At 36.5% G+C, this 24,036-nt stretch overlaps 2 protein-coding genes across 2 annotated transcripts; one reads left to right on the forward strand and one right to left on the reverse strand.

Moving 5' to 3' along the window:
* Window positions 1–165: 165 nt before the first annotated feature.
* LOC112506129 lies at window positions 166–477 on the reverse strand. Its single transcript, XM_025110158.1, has one exon. It carries the CDS (start codon window positions 475–477, stop codon window positions 166–168), a length of 312 nt encoding a protein of 103 aa, XP_024965926.1.
* A 9,045-nt stretch (window positions 478–9,522) lies between these two features.
* LOC112506867 lies at window positions 9,523–11,196 on the forward strand. The gene has a single exon (XM_025111171.1). It carries the CDS (start codon window positions 9,899–9,901, stop codon window positions 11,036–11,038), a length of 1,140 nt encoding a protein of 379 aa, XP_024966939.1. The 5' UTR covers window positions 9,523–9,898; the 3' UTR covers window positions 11,039–11,196.
* The last annotated feature ends 12,840 nt before the right edge of the window (window positions 11,197–24,036 follow it).

Genomic DNA, 24,036 nt, shown 5'->3' on the forward strand with positions numbered 1-24,036 from the left:
ATAAAATGTTCTAAGTTCCTAATATAATACATATACCCACAAAAGAGAACACATACCTCACTAACGAGCCGAAAAACCTACCGTGAACGGAGTAAAGAATATGGAAAAATTCAGGTGTTACAATCCTCCCCACCTTGGATTAAATTTCATCCTCGAAATTTTAATTCACGCGAATAGGTGAGGGTAACACCTCTTCAAGTCCTCTTTCGCTTCCCATGTCACATTTGACCCTCGATGATGCTTCCATTTTACCTTAACCATGACCACCTCCTTGTGCCTCAACACCTTGGTCTTACACTCTAGGATGGCTTCTGGTTCTTCCACACATCGGTTGTTCTCATCCACATAAATTTCTGAAGGTGGTATCACACTATCTTCTTCTGCCAAACACTTACGAAGGTAACACACATGAAATGTGTTGTGGATTCCGGACATTTCAGGTGGTAGTTCTAACTTATAAGCTTGAAGCCCCACCATAACCAAGACTTTAAACCGTCCAAGGAAACGAGGACTTAGCTTCCCATGCTTTCCAAAACGGATAACACCTTTCCAAGGGGACACTTTCACATTACATGGTCGCCCACTTGGAATTATATAGGTCGGCTCCTCTTGTCTGCGTAACTCTTTTGTCGATCTTGTGCCGCCTTTAAGCGCTCCCTAATACACTTCACCTTGTCGGTCGTTTCCTGTACGATCTCGGGACCGGCGAATTGTTTTTCACCCGCTTCTAACCAACACACCGGAGTCCTATACTTTCGTCCATACAACGCCTCAAAAGGTGCCATCCCGATACTTGAATGATAACTATTGTAGTAGGCGAACTCCACAAGGGGTAGGCGAGAATCCCGATTCCCACCAAAGTCGATAACGCACGATCTAAGCATGTCTTCGAGGGTTTGAATGGTCCGCTCACTCTGACCATTGGTTTGAGGATGGTAAATTGTACTCAACTTCACCCTCGTGCCCAATTCTTTCTGCAAGCCGCCCCAGAAATGGGAGGTGAATCGGCTATCTCGATCTGACACTATTGATAACGGTATACCGTTCCTTGAGACCACTTCGTCGATGTATAACCTAGCAAGTTTGTCCATTGGCAACGATTCTTGCATTGCAAGAAGTGGGCGCTCTTTGTCAGTCGATCGACCACTACCCATATCGTATCATGACCTCTTGAACTCTTCGGCAGTTTGGTCACGAAATCCATCGTAATATGCTCCCATTTCCACTCGGGGATCTCCAAGGATTGAAGGCTAAGGTCGTTGGTGCTCCGCCTTCACTTGCAAACAAGTCACACACCTCTCTACGTACCGAGCCACATCCAACTTCATCATAGGCCACCAATATGTCAATTTCAAGTCCCAATACATCTTGGTGCTACCCGGATGAATAGAATATTTAGACTTGTGCGTGTCTTCTAGTAACAGTTCGCGATTGCCTCTAATCTTGGGTACCCATATACTCCCTTGAAACAACTTCAAGCCACGACCATCTTCTGTCAGTAGCAATCGTTGTTTCATCATTATTTCACTCTTGAGGTTTTCTTCCAGGAGTGATTCTGATTGTGCCACCTTGACCCGATCGATCAGGCTGGACATGATATCGATCCTGGTAAGCACGGATTTCGTCCCACTACCATACTCTTTTCGAATCAAAGCATCCGCCACTACATTTGCCTTACCCGGATGGTATAGTAATTCACAATCGTAGTCTTTGAGCAGCTCAAGCCAACGTCGCTGCCTCATGTTTAGTTCTTTTTGATCGAAAATGTACTTCAAACTCTTGTGGTCAGTGAAAAGTGTGCACTTGGTACCATAAAGGTAATGTCGCCAAAGTTTTAAGGCGAACACCACCGCCGCTAATTCCAAATCGTGAGTGGGATAATTCTTCTCGTGATCTTTGAGTTGTCTCGATGTGTTGGCAAACACCTTTCCTCTTTGCATCAAGACGCAGCCCAACCTCATTTTCGAGGCGTTGCTAAAGACTACGAAGTCCTCGGACCCCTATGGTAAGGAGAGAATTGGGGCTTCACATAATTTCTTTTGGAGAGTTCTGAAGGCATGCTCTTGTTTCTCAGTCCAGATAAACTTCACATTCTTCCTAGTCAACGCCGTTAAGAAAGAAGCGACCTTGGAGAAATTTTGGATAAATCTTCTATAATAACCCGTCAGACCCAAGAAACTTCAGATCTCTGACGGCTCTTTGGTGGTTCCCAATTCATCACAGCCTCGATCTTGGATGCGTCCACCTTCACCCCGTCTTGAGTGACAACATGACCCAAGAATTGAACCTTCTTCAACCAAAAGTCGCACTTGGAGAACTTTGCATATAACTTCTCCTTTCTTAACACTTCGAGAACTTCCCAAAGGTGTTGCTCATGATCCGATTCGTCCCTGGAATAAACAGGGATGTCATCGATAAACACTATTACTGACTTGTCAAGGAACGGTCGGCACACTCGGTTCATCAAATCCATGAATACCGCCGGCGCATTCGTCAGCCCGAAAGGCATGACCAAGAATTCATAGTGCCTGTATCTCGTTCTAAAGGTTGTCTTTGCCATGTCATCTTCTTTCACTCGTACCTGATGATACCCCGATCGAAGATCGATTTTTGAGAAGCAACTTGCTCCCTGAAGCTGGTCGAACAGGTCGTCGATCCTAGGAAGAGGGTATTTGTTCTTCACGGTTGCCTTATTGAGTTCTCGGTAATCGATACACATTCTCATGGTGCTATCCTTCTTCTTTACAAATAAGACTGGAGCTCCCCACGATGACGAACTCGGTCTAACAAATCCTTTCTCAAGAAGGTCTTGTAGTTAAGACATCAACTCTTGCATCTCGGATGGCGCTAAACGGTAAGGGGCTCTAGCAATTAGGGCGGTTCCCGGAATAAGGTCGATTCGAAACTCTACCTTCCTATCGGGTGGTAAACCGGGTAAGTCTTCAGGAAATACGTCGAGAAATTCATTAACCACTTTCACATCTTCAATTCCTTTTTTCTCTAGCTTGGTATCCAACACATAAGCAATGAACGAGGAGCATCCCTTAGCTAGACACTTACGTGCGTTTGCTCTGATTGATAGTACTACATTTCATTTCCTTCCTTCTCCGTAAACTAGAACTGCGTCCCCATCCGGCAAAGAAATTCGGATCAACTTTTTTTAGCATAAGATTTCTTCTCGGTTCTCTACCAACCAGTCTAGCCCAATTATGACATCGAATCCGCCTATAACTATGGGTATGAGGTCTACTCGAAATTCCTTTCCCTCAATTCCCAACACACAACTCCTAACAATCTCACGCACCAAAACTTGACTACCATTTGCTATCTCTATGATCAACGCATCTTCTAGTGCACTAGGGGGCGTATGCAAGTGTTGATGGAATGTAGTGGACATAAAGAAACATAAAGCACCCGAATCAAAAAGCACGTGTGCAGGTATGGAGTTAATAAGGAACGTACCTGACACTACATTCATCGAAGCCTTAGCTTATTCACTCGACATCTGAAAGGCTCGAACGGTTGCTTTTGGAGTGCTCTCTTTTCTTCCTTGACTTCCCCTGCTTTTAACTTTTGATAATCATTCTTGAAGTGACCTGACTCTCCGCAACCAAAACATATGGGTCCCTTGATCGGACAATCATTTCGTGTGTGGCCTGCCTTCCCACACTTAAAGCATTTTGCGGGGGCAGGGTTAGTGATACACAGGCCGTGATGTTTACTGTGGCACTTGGGACACCACCGAGCCTCTTGTCTAGGGTAGGTTCCGCGATTGTTGCTGCTAAAATGATTTGGCCTTTTGGAAGGGGCATAACGTCCTTCCCACTTCCTCTTCTCACCACTTAACATTTTCTCTTCTTTTCCTTTATTATAAACTGATTCCATGACCTTTACCTCTTCGATCGTTTCCCTAAAGGTGGAGGCTCTGGAGTTCCTGACCATCACCATCATGTCTGCAGGCAACCCTTTGAGGTAGGCTTTCATCGTTTCCTTCTTCGTTGAGGCCACATGCCCCACTAAGTTTAACTTTTCCATGAAGAGCCGAGTGTAGTCTCTTACCGAAAAATTCCCCTTCTTTAAGGCTCGGAACTCTTCTTCAATACAGTCCATCTCTTGCTCATTGCAATATTATTCCATCACCTTCTCTCTTAACGTGGCCCAACTCATCTTGGCCAATTCTGTAACTTCCACGGTTGAGATGACAATGTTCCACCAGGTAAAAGCTGCACCCCTTAGCATTTGAGAGCCAAATTTCACTTTTTGCCCTTCATCGCAGTCACACGCCCGGAAAGCTTGCTCGATCTCTCGAAAGCCAATTCATGCACGCCATAGGATCATCCGACCCTCTGAATTCTAGTGGTTTGCAACATAGAAAGGTCTTGTAAGAGCAAACTCTACTCATTTTTCTCGCCTCAATTGTAGCTAACTCCTAGGTTGGAATTCCATTTTCGGTACCCCCAGATCCCCCAATAGTCACATTCTCAGCAACCGTTTCATGCTTACGGTTATTAGCATCTTTGTCCTCCAATAGCTTCATAAAGAATTCTTGTTATTGGGCCATAGCCCTGTTCATAGCATTCATCATTGAGCCCATCAATCTAGACTCCAGGGTTTCCTCTTCGATTACAGGATTAGAGGTGGCAAGGTCAACTTGGGGAACCTGTTCAACTCTACCTCCAAAGCGTCTTGCCTAGGATGAACCTAATAGTCACCGCATGACCTTCCGGTGAGGCATCCCGTCTACTCCGAGTATTCACCATTGAGTCTGCCATACAAGAGAGTGAAAAAAAGAAATTGAGATTGGAAGATATGGAACTAACATAATACGTACCGACACATTCATAAGTCCTTGCAATAACAGTAGGTTCGAGCACGCTTACGTAATAACATACTCAAAATAGCATTAACTAAGTGAAATTTCGAATAAGTTATACATAAGGATCCTCTACACCGTCGTCGCAATTAATGAATCATGTATCTCCGTTGACTCCAAGGCTCTCGTATCTTAAAAGTTCCTACCCATATCTCACAAATTAATGCCAACGATCTCAGCTTAAGTCTAGGCGTCTTAGTTCCTTACCTAGTTCGCTTAAGCTAGGGCTCTGATACCAACTTGTAACACCCCCAAAAAAATGATAATTGATGAGATAAGATGAACCCCGAAATGCAAAGTGGAAACTAGAGTATAATATGAATTGTCCAACATAGGGAAAGGGTACAACGTTTACAAAACAAATAAAGAGGCGATAAGTAACAATCTATTAATCTAAACAATCTTATGCCTAGATTAAGGACGGGTGTTTCTATCGTCTCCAACAAAAACGCCATATCATCAATATTGCAACGCTCTAAAACACCAAAAGCTTTAGCTACACAAAAAGCCTTTTTCGAGACCACGCTCCCCCTCAACCCAAATTAGTCCCGCGGCTAAATAAACCTGCTAAGCAAACCATTTCAAGAAGAAGTGTTAGGCTTACGCCTAGTGAGTCCAAACAACAAGATTTAACGTAACCATAAAAAATACTTATTTACATATATATAAATAGTTGACGTAACTTTAAACATGAATAGGAACAGTAAAACTTAAATATCTCAAAGTGGAGTCAAAACATCCGAAGATGACGGGGGAGTCCCGATTTGCCGTTAATTATGAGGGAACACGAAGTAAGTCATAGATCAACGTTACAGAGCATCACTTATAGGTTTAACACCATTGACATCAACCTAAGCCAGTCATGTAGTCGGTCGTGATCTTAAGCCCTTTATCTCGGAAATTACATAATAATCCCAATGCCTATTTCCGAGTAGAGGTGGGAAGATGACTTTGGAGATTACATAATAATCACAATGTCTAAATTCAAATTACATCATTCTTCACTCAAAATAATAACCCCCCCCCCCCCGCACGCCCAAGTCTTATTACATCCCGGTGATAGTATAAAGACGACAACTTAAGCATAAAAAAACACATATTTGACAATAATAATTTCACTTGGATTCTACGGTAACGAAAATACTTCCTAACTACTAGGAAAGAACTCCATGTGTAGATTATAAGGGATTTTAAGGTTTTACAGTAATAAATACTTGAAATGTGTAGTTCTCTTAGCTAATAACCCTTTTTTAAAACTCCTCCTATCCTTAACAGTGGGATTTCCATGTTTACTCACCTTGACTCAAAATTCTCGTTTCATCCAATTAAGTAGTTCAATAGAGATTAGAGTATATGGCAAGTGAAACACTTTATCACAAACAATTGATGGTCTTACAAGAGGGATGATACGGACTCACCTTGTAGTATTTAAAGGAAATCCCGAAATCCGGAACTAATCGATAGACGGTAGGAACTCAAAACAATTAGATTGCATTCCTACTCCAAGAGGCAACAGCAGCAGAGTTGGGCAGAACGAAGAAAACAGCACAGCCGCGTTGCTATTTAGTGTTTAGCGAAGCACAACAGAGTTGTTGTCTGCTGTTTGGTGAACCACGATGCAGGTTGTAGTCTGCTGTTTGGGCAAGGAACACAAAGAAAACAACACAGCACAGATGCTGTTTGTTGTTTGCTGTTCGGGCGAGAAAGGAGAAGAAAACAACACAGCACAGACGTTATTTGCTGTTTGCTGCACGAGAGGGCATGGCAACGCCTGCCGCTAGATGGATCCAAGGTACGGGAACGGCTGGAAAGTAGGTGGATGTGGGCCGAGGTACGGTGCAGACGTGCATGGAACGGAGGCGCTGCATAGACCTGGCCGGCGCTAAGAAGGTCACACCGATGGCCGCAGCCTCTTCCCAAGTGTTTTCTTATCCTGATGAAACCACAGCTCCTCCCCCCTCTCTCTCAACCAGCAGCTACTGCTGTTCCTTCACCTGTCCAATTTCTCCTCCAAGTGGAAGGGACGATTTCCTCCAAGTATTGCTCTTCCCCTCCCTTTACTTCACTTTCTCCTTTTCTTCCCAATCTAAGAAACATTAGGTAAAACCCTAAAAATAAGATAAGGAATCCCTTTTTTTTTTTAAAGGTAAAGAGGGTCTATGGGTAGGATAAGAAGGTAATAGCTCCCCCCCCCCCTACAACTAACATGCCCTTCCCTATAAATTATATATATATATATATACACATCTATATATATGTTTTTTTAACGAAAAACCGATAACATAATAAAATGTTCTAAGTTCCTAATATAATACATATACCCACAAAAAAGAAAACGCATACCTCACTAACGAGACGGAAAACCTGCCGTGAACGGAGTAGAGAATATGGAAAAATTCAGGTGTTACACAAAAAGTGTAGTTTTTTTTGTCTTTTAGCTGGGTCCGCAATGGGGGACTTGTGTTTTCTGGACCTATAACTATTTTGTTAAACTTGAAAAGAAAATGGTTAGAAGATGAAACATGACTATTTTAGTAAATTTCCCTATGGATTATGTACTTATATTTTGTTCTAGAATTTTTGTTAAGTTTTCATTATTGGTTTAAGAAGCATTACATAATTACATTGTTATAACAAAAAAAATGTATAAAAGATTTGTGAGACCATTTTTTTATACTTGAACTTCACAGTAAAATACTGTGAAAGTAAAAAATCCAAACCGACACAACAAAAACACTATGAAGATTACCTTTACAATGTTTTGTTGTGAAGTTTCAAATGTAAAAACATAAAATGGTATCACGGATCTCACGAAAACATGTTGGTCTGATCTAAGTCTCTCTCTCTATACATATATATATATATATATATATATATATATATATATATTTGTGTAATAGATCTTCAAAATGACAAAACATGTTCAATCCATAATAATTTTAATTCTTTTTACAAATAGAAATTATGTACTTTTATTTTGTACTAGAATTTTTTGTTAAATTTTCATTACTAGTCTTCAAAATGACATGATGTTCGGTCCAATCGTAATTTTAATTTTTTTAAATATAAATTAAGAAAATTAATTAAAATAGTCATTTTTACCGGTTGATTTCACCTTTTAGCCATTTCTTTACAATGTTTACCAAAATAGCTATAGGTCTATGATTTTCAATTTCTTTTACGGATCTGGGTGAAAAATATAATTACTTTTTGTTAACTTAAGTGAGAAATGTAATTTTTTTTGCAAGCCTGTGTGAAAAATGCAATTTTTTTCGCAGACAGGGGTAAAAATTGTAATTTTTTTAATCTTTTAGTTGGGTCCGTAATTCCGGATATATGTTTTACGAACTTATAACTATTTTGTTAAACTTAAAAAAATATCAAGAAATGAAATCAACCTTGAAAAGTGAATATTTTAATAAATTTCCCAATAAATTATGTACTTCTATTTTGTACTTGAAATTTTTGTTATTTTTTTTCATTATTGATTTACTAGGCATTACATAATTACATAGTTATTAAAAAACTGTATAAATGATAACTCAATGGACAAAATTTCCCAAAATTAAGGGACACTCAAACACACTTTGGGTTGGTTTTGTTTCTAAGATTGTTTTTGAGAGATTTGGAATTCAATGGAAGGTTTTGGATTGAAATTAATTTAAAATCATTAAAATGTTTGATTTGTAGGATTTGGTATGAAATTGGATTCCATTATTTATAAAAAAATTATAAAAAAGTTATAAAATAATTAAATTACATTTTTATTAATCGGTTATTATAAAAAAAATGTTTTTAACATTTTTTAAAATCTTATTTATACAATCCTACGAAATCCCATAAATCTCGAGAACCCTAAGAATTTCAGTTTGTTAAATTTCGATTAGGGGTCGTTTACCAAATACTTACTCGGGTAAGCGCTTAACAAGTCATATTACCTTACTGTATGAATATGATAAGAACCAAAAATCTTACCCGCTAAGAGCGAGACAAGGACCATGATTCTTACCGGGTAAGTAAGAGCAACGACTCTTACCATGATAAGTGCTTACCGGGTAAATCGTTATATACGATGTCGTTTTGGTAAACTAAAATCTTATATGATAGGTAAATAATAGTATTAAATATTATCGGTAAGCACTTACCAGATAAATGTTTGATAAACGGCCTTTAAATGATCGAATTTTAAATTCGAACAATTCAACAAATCAAATAAAAAATTGAAATAGATTTAAAATGTAAATCCCCGATATTCATTCCATTTATTCAAACTAAACAGGATTTTGGGTTTTGGTTTACTGATTCACCCCATTTTCCGATCATCAAACCGTGTGGAGTTGCAGTAAATTGTGTGTTCCCAAGAAAATACAGATTTTGTGTTCTTTGAATTTGTGGGTCATGGCCGCGGAGTAGACTCACCGGAAGTGGAGGCCGCAATATCAAGCAATGACTTTAACCACCTCCTACCAAAAAGTCTATCTCTCGCTCTATACATACATACATACATACATATATATACATATATTTGTATATTCTCTCTCTCTATATATATATATATAGAGTATATGTATATATATATATATATATAGAGAGAGAGAGAGAGAGAGAGAGAGAGATGAGCAGAGGTTAAGTGGAGAAAGAAACAACATCAACATTTTGAACAGCAATTACAACCACTCTCACATCATCATAACTTATGATCATTTTTCTTCCTTTCTTTACCCCACCTACTACCCCCACTCACTAAAAAATCAACTCAAATTTCCCATTCTAAGTCTCCTTTTCTCTCTCACTACAGTTTCATATGCTGTTGCTTCAATCCACCTTCAATTTCTTCAAGGAACCGTTAGTTCACATCTGCTTTCCGTTCAATTCAAATAGTGATTTCATGGGTCTTTCTTGAAACACCCTTTAATCAAGCATAATTGTTGCAGTATAGAGTATGTATCCTAAACCCCTTTCTGTTCTTGATTCTGTTAGTTAGCTTTTATTCCATTAGTTCCATTTTTTAATAAGAATTTTGGTATGGATTCATACGATCAAACCACTCGGTTTAGGTATAACCCCACACAAGGTAGTAGTGAGTTCTCTGGGATTCTTGAAATCTATGTTCATCATGCTAGAAACATTCATAACATATGTATCTACGAAAACCAAGATGTTTATGCTAAATTTTCCCTAACTTACAATCCTGATGAGACCTTTTCAACTAAGATCATCAATGGTGGAGGTAAAAACCCTGAATTCAATGAGAAACTGGTGATCAAAATCACCCAATTTGATGCTGTTCTCAAGTGTGAAATGTGGATGCTTAGCAGGGCCAAGAATTATATGGAAGATCAGCTCTTGGGGTTTTCTTTGGTTCCAATCTCTTTGGTTGTTGGGAAAGGAGAATTAACCCAAGATTTTAGTCTTTCTTCCACTGATTTGTTCCATTCTCCTGCTGGTACTGTCAAACTGAGTCTTTCTTTCAATACAAATCTACCCTTTAATCCATCTCCCAATTCGGCCCGGAATTCCTCGATAACTTCTGAAGTTGTATTGTTAGATCGAAAGATCTCTGAGGTTGCTCTTGACCCAATTGAGTACTCCAGAATTGAATTCCCAGATATCAATGTAGTTAGACAGAATCAACAGATGGTTTCTGAATATTTCGGGCATGGTTCTGCTTCCAAGCCTGCAATGGTAGGCACGGGATCCTTTCTTTGCCTAGGTGCCTGCGATCATGACTACGAAATGGTTGCCAATTCTGGCTCCATTTCTCCTGAAGATAGCATCCAGAATTCGGGTTTTTTCAGTTCTACAATGACTAGTTTGGGTGACGATAGGAACTCGGCCGATTCATTAGACAAAAAGAATACTTTAGCCGCAGAATCATCAAATATTTCTCCTTCCAATCTAGACACCAAGGAGAACACATTGAGAGAAAAGAAAGAGCTAAAGGAAGAATCAGCAATGCAGCAACAGATCGTTGATATGTATATGAGGAGTATGCAACAGTTTACAGAGTCGTTGGCGAAGATGAAGCTGCCGATGAATCTTGAAAAGATTGAAGCCGAAGACCATGGGGATGTTATTCAACGACCCGAAAACAATGTGGAGATCGAGAACAAGAAGAAAGACGGTGGTGCACGGGTTTTCTACGGTAGCCGGGCTTTCTTTTAATGATTGTGACATTTGGCCAAATGGTATTACTAATCCCTCTTAAGGTAGAGTTTTAAGTTATCTCGGAATGTTAAATATATCAGTTTGTTAAATGTTTGTTATGCATGAAGTCTTAGTTTCTCGGCCTGGTTCGCCAATCGGCTCTCTATGTTTTCAGTATTCCTCTCGTTTTTCTATTTCGTTTGTCATGTTTCATGCTCGCTTATCGTCCCGAAACATTCGTTGACGGCACCGGGTTTATGTTTTTCTAAAAGGTCAAGAAATTGTAAGAAACCAAGCTAAAACAAAACCGACCAGATATATGTCATTCGGAAATAGAACTTGGTGGGAAAAGGTTTGAATTCACCGCTACGTTAACCCCTATGGCTCCGTTCTAAGGCTTAGCTCCACTGTGACGTGTTATGACGCGTTATTTTGTAAGACGTGAGGTTTTTTTTAAATATATTATTTGAGAGATGAATGATAATTATGTACGGGAATTAAGACTTCAAAGGAAACTTAACAACTAATAGTCTAAATAGATAAATATTTACTCTCGTTCCCATACACTTAAGAGTCGAACACAAATTCTTTGAAAATTGATGAAGACAATGAGTTAATTAAGATTCAAGAGATTTAATTCTGATTTTACACCCTTGATATCATTTTTTACAATCTCTATATATTTGGTATCAATGATTCTTTTTTTATTAGTTTTATATTATCAAAAACACTACGATACACAAGTGTGTGTGTGTGTCTATATATTTATATACACACATATATAGGCGAAGGATCGTGTGAGAACTAGAGTTAATGTAAGAAACGTAAGAAGACATTTGGACCTTTGATCACCCTTAATCTAAAATCCACTTATGAATCGCGTTTGATACAGAGATTGATTTGATGCATCTCATCCTAATATGCATCCAATGGTGGGTATCCCTTCTTACGTTTCTCACATTCTCAGAGAACCCAACCCTGATCATAATTGTCATTTTGGTAACAAATGTGATATAAACTTTTCATAATTAAATAGTTTTCTTTTTTAAGACATTCCATTCCTTTTGTGTGCTCAATCTTTGTATTTCAAGATTTTCAGATTCAAGATTCAGGTGATTGAAATTCAATATTTGGTCGATGGAAATAAATATTCACCAAATGAAACACGTACTCACCAATTGAATTATGTTACAAGATTTAGATCTATGATTATCCTTATATGAAAGAGATTCATATTACAAATTCCATAATTCAGTTAAATTTCAAATGCAAGTCAATTCATTAGGTGAATCTTATGAATTTGCTTCATAAACAGATTCAATGTTTCTTTTTATGAATAAATCCAGAAGATGAATCGTTGTTGATTTTTATTAAACATATTCATTATATGGATTCTAGAAAGACATTATTTCAGTTTATAAAACAGATTCAACTACAAATTCAAACATGCCATGTACTTCACTTAATAACTTTTTATAAGATTAATAATGACAGTATTTATTTCGCCTTATGAAATTATTTCATAAGGATATTATACAAGTAAATCACATTTTTTCAAGTCCGGACGCATTATATATATATATATATATATATATATATATATATATTATTTTATAAGGTGAATCACATATTTGAATGTATTTTCATAAAGTGAATAAGTGATTCATCTTGTTTTTCTAGATGAAATACTAGAATCAAATCAGATTTTTCGATTTCAATTTCGATTTGGGTTTCTAGACAATCTTTATGAGAACCCCTCGATTTTCTTTTAACTTTCTGCAGATTACCACTGTGGATGAAACTAAACCATGTTGAAATGGGTCGGAAGAAGAAGAACAAGAAGCTTTTCATTTTCGGAGGTTTTTCCCTACTCACCCACTTAGATTCTAAGTTTCTAAGATTTTAGGTGAAAGAATGAAAAACAATTTGGAATTAAAAATTTACCGCTACTTCCAATTTGACAAAAATATCCTTATTTCACAATTTTATTACAAGTATGCTTCTTTTTCTTTGATGACCATGGATTTAAACTAATCTATAAATTAGATTATTCCTTAAGGTCTCCAACGTTTTTTTTTGTTTCTCAAATGATTTAACCCCTAAATATATATTGCTGCCTTAGGGTACGTCTTCAAAAGCGTCATGGTTTCATCATAACGGGTAAGGCTTGACCTCGTCGTCTCACGTCATTTAGAACCTTGCCTGAATATCCATATAAAGGTTATGAATATGGAGAAATGTATTTGATACTATCCTTTTCTTGTCGTATAAAAATCTGTATACCGCAACCATTGGCTTCTCATCATCAAATGTTATTATATCTGACTTAGAAGTAGATTATAGAAATTTAAAAATCCATTTAGTTCCATCCTAATACTTATAGGATTTAATAGAAAACAGCTAACCACGCATACTAAAAGAGCTATATATGAGGCCTTGAACGCACCACAACTTATATTCTCTTGATCCAAATTAAGTGTTTACATTTCTATTTTAATTTGTTACAAAATAAGTGTTCACTTTTAAAATTAAGTGTTCACTTTCCTATTTTATCCTTAATTATGTGATGAATTTTTTTCTTCTCTATTTTAAAGATAAATATGACATTTAGTTATTTAAAAAGTGTAACAATTACACACTCCTAAAACTATGTATCATTTTTATTGTGGACATTTATTTTGTAAAGAAGGGAATACCAAACTTCCTAAGGTTGAAGCATATGAAACTTTATTCATATATATATTCCATCTTTTTTTGAAGAAAGGTGATGTGATCATGCCCAAAAGTATAGGTTTAAACACGTGTTATTTTCAATCATTCCACTAGTTATGATAGGTTGCGGTGGAAACCGTGACCCATTACCTATAAAGGAGGAAAGAACCTCTTGATCCACTCTCTTAGTGATTTGATGATAATAATTTTTAACTTACGAAGTGTACTATTGTTGTATTCAGTTTCAGCGATCATCACTAAGTCTGTTCAATGATCGCTGAACATGTATTGTAATTCCTTCAGAGACAAGTATCCTTTTGGAAGACAAAACTCACACCAGAAATCCTTCATATACAACCAAAAGCCTGTATATTTGCAACAAAGGACAAACTCACCTCTTGAAGCTTGCCACGTGCTTTTGTATCTTCTGAATTGCATTTAATGCAATGAATATAAATAGCTGAGAACTTCTTCTTAGCAGTCTTCGTCTTCTATCTCAAGACTTCCACTAGAACAAGTGAAGAGCATAAGACCTTCTTAACAAAAAAAATTTAGCAACTCTTTTCTTTATTTTTATCTGTAACTTGTGTGTATCTTTGATTGTTTAGAAAATTTATGTATCTCATCTCTTTCACAAACAATCTGTAACAATTTGTATTGATCTTCTTTATCAATATAACTTTTTTTAAAGTGAAAGTTGTTGTGTTTATACTCATCCCCCCCCTTTTACAAATTGTTACCTATAAACTCTTGTAGATCCGGCTGGGACCAATAAGTGGTATCAGAGCAGTGTTTGTTTTAGTGTTTTATTGGTGTTTTGTTATCTCTTCTTTCTAGATAGTTTATTTACCTTTCAAATGGCTTTGCAAAATACAAGCACAAACTTTTATGACAATGACTCTCTTGCCAAACATCCCCGGTTCATCAGAGACAACATAGTCTCTAGAAAAATTGGATGTCTCTTTTCTTAGAGGGTATGGATCATGAGATTCCATACTACATGAGAATGGACCTTATATGCCATTCACAATCTCTCCAGCAGTTTCTACTACTGCTATGACTGCCGCAATTCCTGAACGATAGATTTTGAAGCTGCCTCATCAGTGGAGTGACGAAAACAAGAAGAAGATGGCTTTAGATACTCGTGCAAGATCTATAATATCCATGGCTCTTTCTGATGAGGTCTATCACTTCGTGATGAAGCCTAAAACCTTGAAAACCATGTGGGACACTCTATATGTTCAATATGAAGGTACTTCGGATGTACAAGAATCGAGAAAGATAAATTTAGTAAGGCAATATGAAAGTTTTCTCTGTGGAAAATCTGAATTGTTGTCTGAAGTACATCAACGCTTTAATTATCTTCTTATTGATTTGAGGATAGTTGGAAGAGAATATTCCAACTCAAAGACGCTGACAAAATTTCTTAAAAGTTTGCAAGAATCATGGGATAATTATACCATATGTTTCAAGATGTTTAAAAAGATGTCCTCCCTTTCCCTCAGTTCTCTTTATGGGATATTACTTAATCATGAGCAATTTTGTCAGCTGAAGAATAATCTTCTAAAAGACTCCAGAGAAATGAAAAGTTCTCCGTTAGCTTTGATCTCTGATAGCCTTTCTTCTATTTCTTCTAGTCCCTTTTGTTTCTATCATTGATTTAGTTCCTTCTAACTCTGAGGAATTGACAGACGCTGATCTTTCAGAGTTTGATGAGTCATTGGCCCTCTTTACTAACTCTTTCAGGAGGTTCACCTGAAAAAGCAACTTTTGCAGATCTCCTCCCCTGACCATAGATGACAAGACAAAGTCAAAGCCTATTGACAAGGCTTCAGCTAGCTGCTACAACTTAGAACACAAAGGTCACTTTGCTAGTGAATGCAGGTCGAAGAAAGCTGCGAAGCCATCTTCAAATCTCTCATCCTCCTTCAACCTAAAGATGATTGTTGGCCCCAGTAGGATCTACAAGAGTTTATAAGTAACAATTTGTAGAGGGGGGGGGGATGAATACAAATACAGAAACTTTCAGTTCTAAAAATTATATATTTGTAAAGAAGATCAATACAAATTTTACACATTGTTTGCAGAAGAGATAGGATACAGAACCTATCTAAACAATCCAAGATACACACAATACTACAAATAGCAATAAGAAAATATTTGTTACATGAAATAAGGTAAGAAAAAAATGTGCTCTTCACTTGTTAAAGTGGTTCTTTCTCTTAGAAAATCGAAAGTTGGATCTACATTGGATCTCACCTGAATCGCCCCATCTGTCCTTCTGAGGAGAAGTTTGGTTTCAAACCCCTGTACGAACAGGAGATGTACGCCATGCTAATGTTCCTTGGATAATCCACATCTTAGCGTCAGGCACCGATGAGCACATTGAACTATCCATGTGGCTGAGAGCCCTCACAAGCACAACGATGCAATTATCAGGGGCACGCTTTACTCACTAAGCTAATAGCCCATCGAGTATGCCAAAAGCGAGAGAAACTCCATCCCTCTCTTTCTTTTTTGCCTCCATGTTGCCACACAGAGGGCATGGGGACGTAAAAAGGGGGATCCTATCAACTTGTTCCGACCTGAGATAATAAACTCATAAGCTTGGTCTTACTTCACTGTCGAGAAACGAAAGAAGACTTCCATTTCCATGTTTAACTCAGACGTAGATCCCTTCTTTTTGGATGAGAAGTAGTGTCAAACCAAAATAACCAACAAGCATTAGCTCTCCCTAAAAAAGAGGTGATCCAGTCGCACCTTCCAGTATGGCTACCTTGTTACAACTTCACTCTAGTTACTAGTGAGAGAAGTAACTTCTTGGATAAGTTCTTAGTGAGAAAGATGATAACCGAGAGGAGAACCACTCAGGTATTTATACCTATTGCACTGAGAGGAGAACCACTCAAGTTGAGAAGATTCATATTGAACAACTTCGGGTTGAACAATCTCAGGTTGAGTGTATGCTTCATCTTGAAAAAGCTCAGATTTAGTAACCTCAACAATTTTTGCATGAACATCATTTGATGTTGAAAAACCAGCTTCAGATGGTCCAGAAAGTTGTGTAACTTGCGGAATCGGGAACACTGGTTCATTAACTTTGGGTAAGTCAAAAATAGAAATCTGCAAGGATATCCGAAGTTAAATCAAATGCATCTTTAAACAATGAATTTAAATTTGATTTAACATCAGAATTTGAATTCATTGTTTTTTTTTTCTTGCACAGGTTCTAGACTGATCAAGTATTTGATGAGACCCAGAGGGGCTCTTGTTGGTTTTTAAAATGGACCAGAGGACCTCTGGTTGTGTGGAAAATCTTTCAAGTACTTTTGGGATTATTGTGACATATAGGATCTGTATGTACTATACAGAGGCTCTGTATCATGAAGGTTGTATGTCCGCATTGTGTATTTGAGCTCTGTGTCCAAGCTTTGTCTTTTAAAACTCAATCTTATTGCATTTTATAAGTCTATTTTTTAAATATCTTTTACAAATGGAGCAATGAACCAGAAGAGCTCTGATCATATCTTATTATTCTTTTCTTTTAAATCAATGTTGGTCTAGTCGGATCAGAGGCTTTGGTCATCCAGAGGGTCACTGGTTGAGTTTAGTCTTGTTTAATTTGGAGTATGAGTGTTGAGGCTCTAGCCAACTAGAGGGACTAGTATAAAAGAAGGGCTTTGGTCCTTAAGAACCAGAGGAACTCTGGCCCGTTGAGCTAGAGGAGTTTTGGGGTTTTGTGTTTAATAAAATATGTGGATTTCAAGAAGCGTGTGTAGTGTTATATGAATCTGTTTGTTTTATGCTTTTAGTAACAAGCAGATTTGCAAGCTTCTGTTGAAATATATTTATCTATTTGCAAAAAATGATTTTAACAGGTTTGGTGATCTTCACCCTATAATTGCAAAGAAGGGATTTTCTCACTAGACCTTCCGGTCTAACCCTCTTTTTATATTATAAAATATGCATTGAAGGTCCAGCAGGGTCAAGGAATAGTAAGGGGAAGGGGAAAATCTAATTATTTTCCTAATGTGCTTATCTACTGTTTTGAAGATCAACCTGTTGATTTGATGTATTTTGAAGATCCATGTGATAGTGCAAGAACATTTTTTTTTGGAGTTTTTCTGTGAGTTGTAAATTTTGTATATAAGTTTCTTGTACTAGTAGGACCTTTGTGGTATAAATTGTATTTCTTTTGTATGAAGTACATGTTATATGCAAATGTGAAAGTTTGGGGTGTTACAAGAAATGATAATGCAACTAATGTTTCAATGTAAGCTCAAGTTGATAAATAGTGTGGACTACACAAATTTATTAGACTCGATTAGTGATCAAAAATACTTGATGGGGGGGGGGGACATATATCCTTCTTTTTCAATATCAGTTATCTCTAAATGAGAAACTGATAGATAATGAGCTGCATGCCACAAGTGTTGATGAAACACTTATCTTTTGAGAGATAAATGAGTAGTTGGTGAGGTGTAAAACAAAAGTTGGCCTGGGCTTTGCCTTTTTTAATATTAGTCTCGAAAGAATTGAGAACTAATAGATTATGTGGTTTACCCAGATTATAATGGATAGATCAGAATTTTGATATTCTTTTAATCATGGATACAACTCTCATCAATTCTTTTAAGCTCACATCAACTTCCCCTCTCTTTTTCATTTTAAGCTCAGCACACAAACCCATTCGCAGTTAAGCTCACTTAAATATGGTTGTCCTCTTGGATAGTGCTATCGGTTTTAATAGTCCATAGAGGTATTTTTGATAAGTACTCAGTCCCTCCTAAGATATTACAATGTAAGCTCAATGAAAAACGTATTCAATTATGCTCAACTGCTCACAAGAGTTCGATCAAAAATAATAGTGCAATTAAGCACATGATGAATATGCAAAGAGTTATTCAAAAATTCAGATTATGTATGTAGGTAGAAATTAAAGAAGATCTATAAGAACAAATTTACAAATATATCAATCAAAGAATTGTGATAATTGGGTTCCGGTTATATAATTTGAGGTAATTTGTAACACCTTATTCCACACATTGCATGTAACACATATTTCATACATAAGAAATACATGTTTGTACACCACATTGGTCCCTTAGTACAAGAATCTACCATTACAAAATACATGGTCCAAAAATTCAAAATACAGTTCTTGTACTAATCAAGTTTCATCTACCAAAACTATTCATATCATTAGCAATCTTCATACAGATATACATATTGGGAATTATCATATTTTTCTTTTTCCCTTACCGTCTGCACCTCCTGCCATACATATTTAAAATCACAAAACGAGGGTTAGACCGAAAGGTCCAGTGAGTTCCCTTTTTATGTTACTGCTGGGTGATAACCACCCAAACTTTTATGCAAAACATCTTTCCATATATGTAACAAATATATGAAAAAGTAAAAACATATTACCAGTACCTTTCCACTTTTCAAGACAATCCCAATGCTTGCAAATAATACATCAAAACCCATTTAAGTTGTATTAACCAGGTATATCATAGTGCCACTTTTAAACCTTTCAAATTAAATAAGGTTTATTTAAAGTTTCAGGCCATACTTGCTATTTCCTCCTCAATAACATCCAGACAATGATTTCCAATAAGAACCCTGATCCTAAACCTTTAAATCACAAAGAAATAAATATTATAGACCACGGTAATCTTAAGGGATATAATAGTAAGAGTTATATTACATAACACACACACAAATGTCACCCTTATATCCAAATGTACACCTTTCCTTGATATGCCACCCTTATATCCAAATGTACACATCTCCTTGATATGCCATCCTTATCCCATGTTACACCTCTCCTTGATATGCCATCCTTATTTCCCCATCGAAATATTTCACAAAAAACAATTCCATATAGAATAGACCGCAGTCAATGGAATTTTATCAGTTCAAAATCATATTTATCAATAATTCCTATTTCTTGTTAAATAAATCAACAAAATAGTAAGTCAACACATAATCCGGTCAAGACCTTGGCCGGATTTCAAATCCGGACAATACTTCATATTATGTCCGATTTAATACTTGGAGTAATTCTCAACACTTTATCCAGATTACTAATCCGGACAACACTATTCCAACTTGTCCGATTTACAAATAAACTGATCACCTCTAATCGTATTAATACTTCTCCGATTGATGTATTTAAACGATTTATAAAGTTCAAATCCCACCAACTCTTTATATCATACATACTGTGTGCGATTTAGACTAAACCGGTCAACAAGTGTCCGATTTAAAGACCAAACCGCCCAACCCTTTGTCCGGTTTAACCTTAAACCGCTCAACACTTGTCCGGTTTATCTTAGTTTCTTGATAACACATCTGATTTAACTCAATTCGATCAAAATTATCAATTGAAAAATAACCATTTCAAACCTCAATTTAAACATACAACTTGAAATGTTTTTAAAAGCATTTAACCACTCACTTGGAACTTTCTTTGAAAACCAACTTGATCTTTAGTCAAGAAATAATTCGGTCAACTTTTTCTTTCTTTTTAAATCGCTCACAGCTTTTCAAAATGGCAGGGAAGAGAAAATAGAGACTAAGCCCTCCTTTTATACTTTCCTTTTCAGGAAAGTTGGCTACAATAGCCTTTCTCTTCCTCCCCACATGCATGCACACACACACATACACACATACCATACACATACATAACCCTTGTACATATATAAATATCCACACATACATATATACCTATGCATGTACTTCATTATGCATGTAGTTTTACATACTAGCAAGATCAATATAATAATTTATCATGCTGTCACATAATCATTTATCAAATAATCACATATTAATTACCTTGGGTGATAATCAGGACCCGGTTATCACATAATTATTTGAAAATATTTGAGATTTTGGTTATGTGATTATTTTAATCTCATGATGCATGCATACATATATGTATATATGTGAGTGTGGGGGGAGCTTTAAATTAATAAAACCTTCACCGTCCTTTTTATGGAAAGTATATAAGGGAGATTAATTCAATTCATCATACACTTACTGTCATTTTGGGAAAGTTAGAAAGGAGAGGAATTCTGTGTGAATTTGCTAACCTGTGAAGTTGAAGTTGTGATCAATTTAGATCTTTTTGTTGTGTATTTCATCTTCATACATGATCATAAGGTGAGTTTTACAAAAAATTTTGAATTTGGATATGATGTTTTTGATAGTATACTATTCTATATGTTGATAGTTAAGAACATAACTGTTGTATGTATCTTATCAAACATAGAGTGTCCGATAAGAACCTTTATCGGACAAAGTTTTATTCAGTGAGGACTTTTATCAGACAAGACATTGTCCATATTAGGAATTTTATTGCTCAAGTGTTAACCGGATTGAGTGTTTATGATTTTAAGTGTTGACCGGATTAGGTGATTCATCACCCAACGCTTTGTCTGGTAAGGATGTTTATCAGACAAGGCATCATCCGAATTGCATGTTTATCGTTCAAAGTCTTGTCCGCATTAAGTGTGTATCGTTCATAATATTGACTGATGAGGGTGTTTCTTCACCTAAAGTGTTGACCTGTGAGTGTCGTCCGATGAAGTGTTGTCTGGTGAGTGTTTTCTGATGAAGTGTTGACCAATGAAGGCAGTTCATCGCCCACATGTTGTCCGATGAAGGCTAGTATTGGCCATTATGTTTCTTTCAAAAATTTAGAATTGAGGAAGGTACTATTTCTTTCAAAAACTGTTAAGAAAGGTAAATTGTTTTTGAAAGCTGTTTTGAGATGACATTGGAATTGGGTTTGGAACTGTGAAAATTCTTGATATAAAGTTTTTGTGATGAAACTATTTTGATGCCATTTCTGGCTAAAATATCAATTTGATTTTATTTTATGAGGAAATAAGGGTGGCATATCAAGAAGAGGTGTACCATGGGATAAGGGTGGCATATAGATGTATCTTGAGCTAAGAGTGGCAATTGTGAGATCTATGTTATATTTATAACTCTTGTTGTCACATCCATAAGATGCGATAATTCAGAGTTAACATTTCTTTGTGATATGAAGACTTGGAATTATTTCTCTTATTGAAATGATAACAATGATATTATTGAGAAGGGGGAAATGGCTTGTAGCCAGAGGCATTAATTGCTCGTGTTTCGAATAAACAAATGTTTTTAGATATCAGATATTACATTTTAACTATTTAAAAGAGTAAAAACTTGATAAAGAACCCAGAGGGTCTTTGATTATCATTAAGTCCATTTTCTTTTGACTTCAAAACAGTTCTTATTTTAAAAAGGTTTAGTTAATAACCAAGAGCTCTGTTTGATGGTATTTCTGTGTATGATTTTGAAAGTCGAGATTATAAGCTCTGATCTTTATTAGTTTTAAGGGCTTTGGCAATTATGTACCAAATGATTATGAGAACATGAGTGGTTGTATTCCCTGTGTGGTAAGGAACATTTTTAGAACTCTTATTTGTTGTAATATTTGAGTTATCTTTTACAAAAGTTGTTGGATGTTCGTGAAATTTTAAATATGATTTTATAACAGGTTTTGGTAATTTAACCTTGTAATTGCAAAGAAAGGGGATTTCTCACAAGACCTCAAGGTCTAACCCTTATTTTGTGTTTCAAAAATATCTATTGCAGGTAAGGATTTATCCAAGGATAAAGGAAAGGGGAAAATATGAATTTTCCTGTTGTGCTTACTTGATTTTTAAAGATCGGTATGTTATCTGTTGATTTTTTTTGGGAATATTGGTTTCTATACCAGTTATGTACAAGAATGTTATTTTTGGAAAATTTTGGTTGTAAATTTTGTAATATGGCTTCTTGTACTATTGAGACTGAAGATGTACTACTTGTATTTCTTGATATATGAAATACATGATTATATGCAAATGTGAAATGTGGGGTGTTACAAAGTTGATATCAAAACCTGAGTTTAAGAGATTTAGGTATTCAACATGATGCCTAAACTTAAGCTGTATCATTTGTATATTAAGGGTCCCTAACATAGATAGAACCATTGGGATATATATGACGAGTTAACAGAATAGTATGTAAGGTAAATTCGAATTACAACTGGCCAATGTAATTATGAATTTATAGATACATATATGTACTTAGACACCTTATTATATTTGGGAATGTGATTATGTGATTATTAATATTGAAAACCTGCAGATGGCCAGTCATTCTAGAAGGTCTGAAAGGATCGCCCTCCCTAACCCAGATGATAGAGAAAATTCCCCTAGAAATGCTCCAACTAGTTTATCTGAAGGTCGAGGCAGGGGAAGAGGTCGGGGTAGAGGTCATGGAATGAGTCATGGAAGAGGAAGAATCAGTCAGTCTGAGATTCATCCAGACCACGATGAGTCAATTTCTGGAAATATCAATCAAGAACCTGTGCCATAACCAGAATATGTGACCCAGGATGTATTAACGAAAGAGATAAGTAAACTAAGAGAAATGCTAACATCTATTATTGGGGTATCGGCCAAAGATGAAACTGAAAGAGTTGAGGTGAATCCACAACTTCAAGCTACCAACAGCAAAGGGGGTGATATTAAGATGTTTTTTACCTGCAAGCCCCCAATGTTTTTTGGGAAAATAGATCCTGTAAAAGCAATGTGCTGGTTGAAGGAGATTGAATCTATGTTCAACACCAGCAAGTCCAGAAGAAGATAAGGTTAGATTTGTTGTATCGATGTTAAACTCTAATGCTTTATATTGGTGGGATGTGGAATCATTAGCCAAACCGGATATTTTGTGAACTATGTCTTGGTTAGGATTTGTTGATAGATTAAACAACAATGATGTCCAAAAGCTGTAGTTAGACAATAGAGGAGGAATTTTGGAAACTGGAACATGGCAACCAGACGGTATGGGAATATACTAAAAAATTTATCAAACATTCCTAGTTTGTAGAACATTATATATCCACTGAAGCTAGAAAGGTTGAAAGGTATATCTAGGGTTTAAAACCCTCAATTTGGGAGTTTGTAATGTCCATAAGTCCTGCCACTTTTCCATTAGCAGTAGATGTTGCAAAGAGGAGGTCGAGGAGGGGCTAGGGGCCGATCTTTTCAAATGACCAAAAAGGAGGCCGAGGCAACTCCAGATGTGGTAACATATACTTTTCTTGTTAACTCCGTATATGCTAAAGTGCTGTTAGATCTTAGTGAAAACTACTCTTTTCTATCGCCATTATGTGTAGGGTGTTCATACATGAATTTTGTGTCACTTGACTATAATAGTTGATACTGCTAATAATAGTCAAGTATCTGTTAGTGTTATAACCTGGT

Source organism: Cynara cardunculus (genome assembly GCF_001531365.2).
Source record: "Cynara cardunculus var. scolymus isolate 2C chromosome LG 2, CcrdV1, whole genome shotgun sequence".
In the NCBI taxonomy this organism is placed as follows: domain Eukaryota; kingdom Viridiplantae; phylum Streptophyta; class Magnoliopsida; order Asterales; family Asteraceae; genus Cynara; species Cynara cardunculus.

Excerpts from the sequence above, each read along its gene's own strand:
- LOC112506129 (XM_025110158.1), bottom strand. The coding sequence starts at position 477 with ATGGTGGGGCTTCAAGCTTATAAGTTAGAACTACCACCTGAAATGTCC.
- LOC112506867 (XM_025111171.1), top strand. The coding sequence starts at position 9,899 with ATGGATTCATACGATCAAACCACTCGGTTTAGGTATAACCCCACACAA.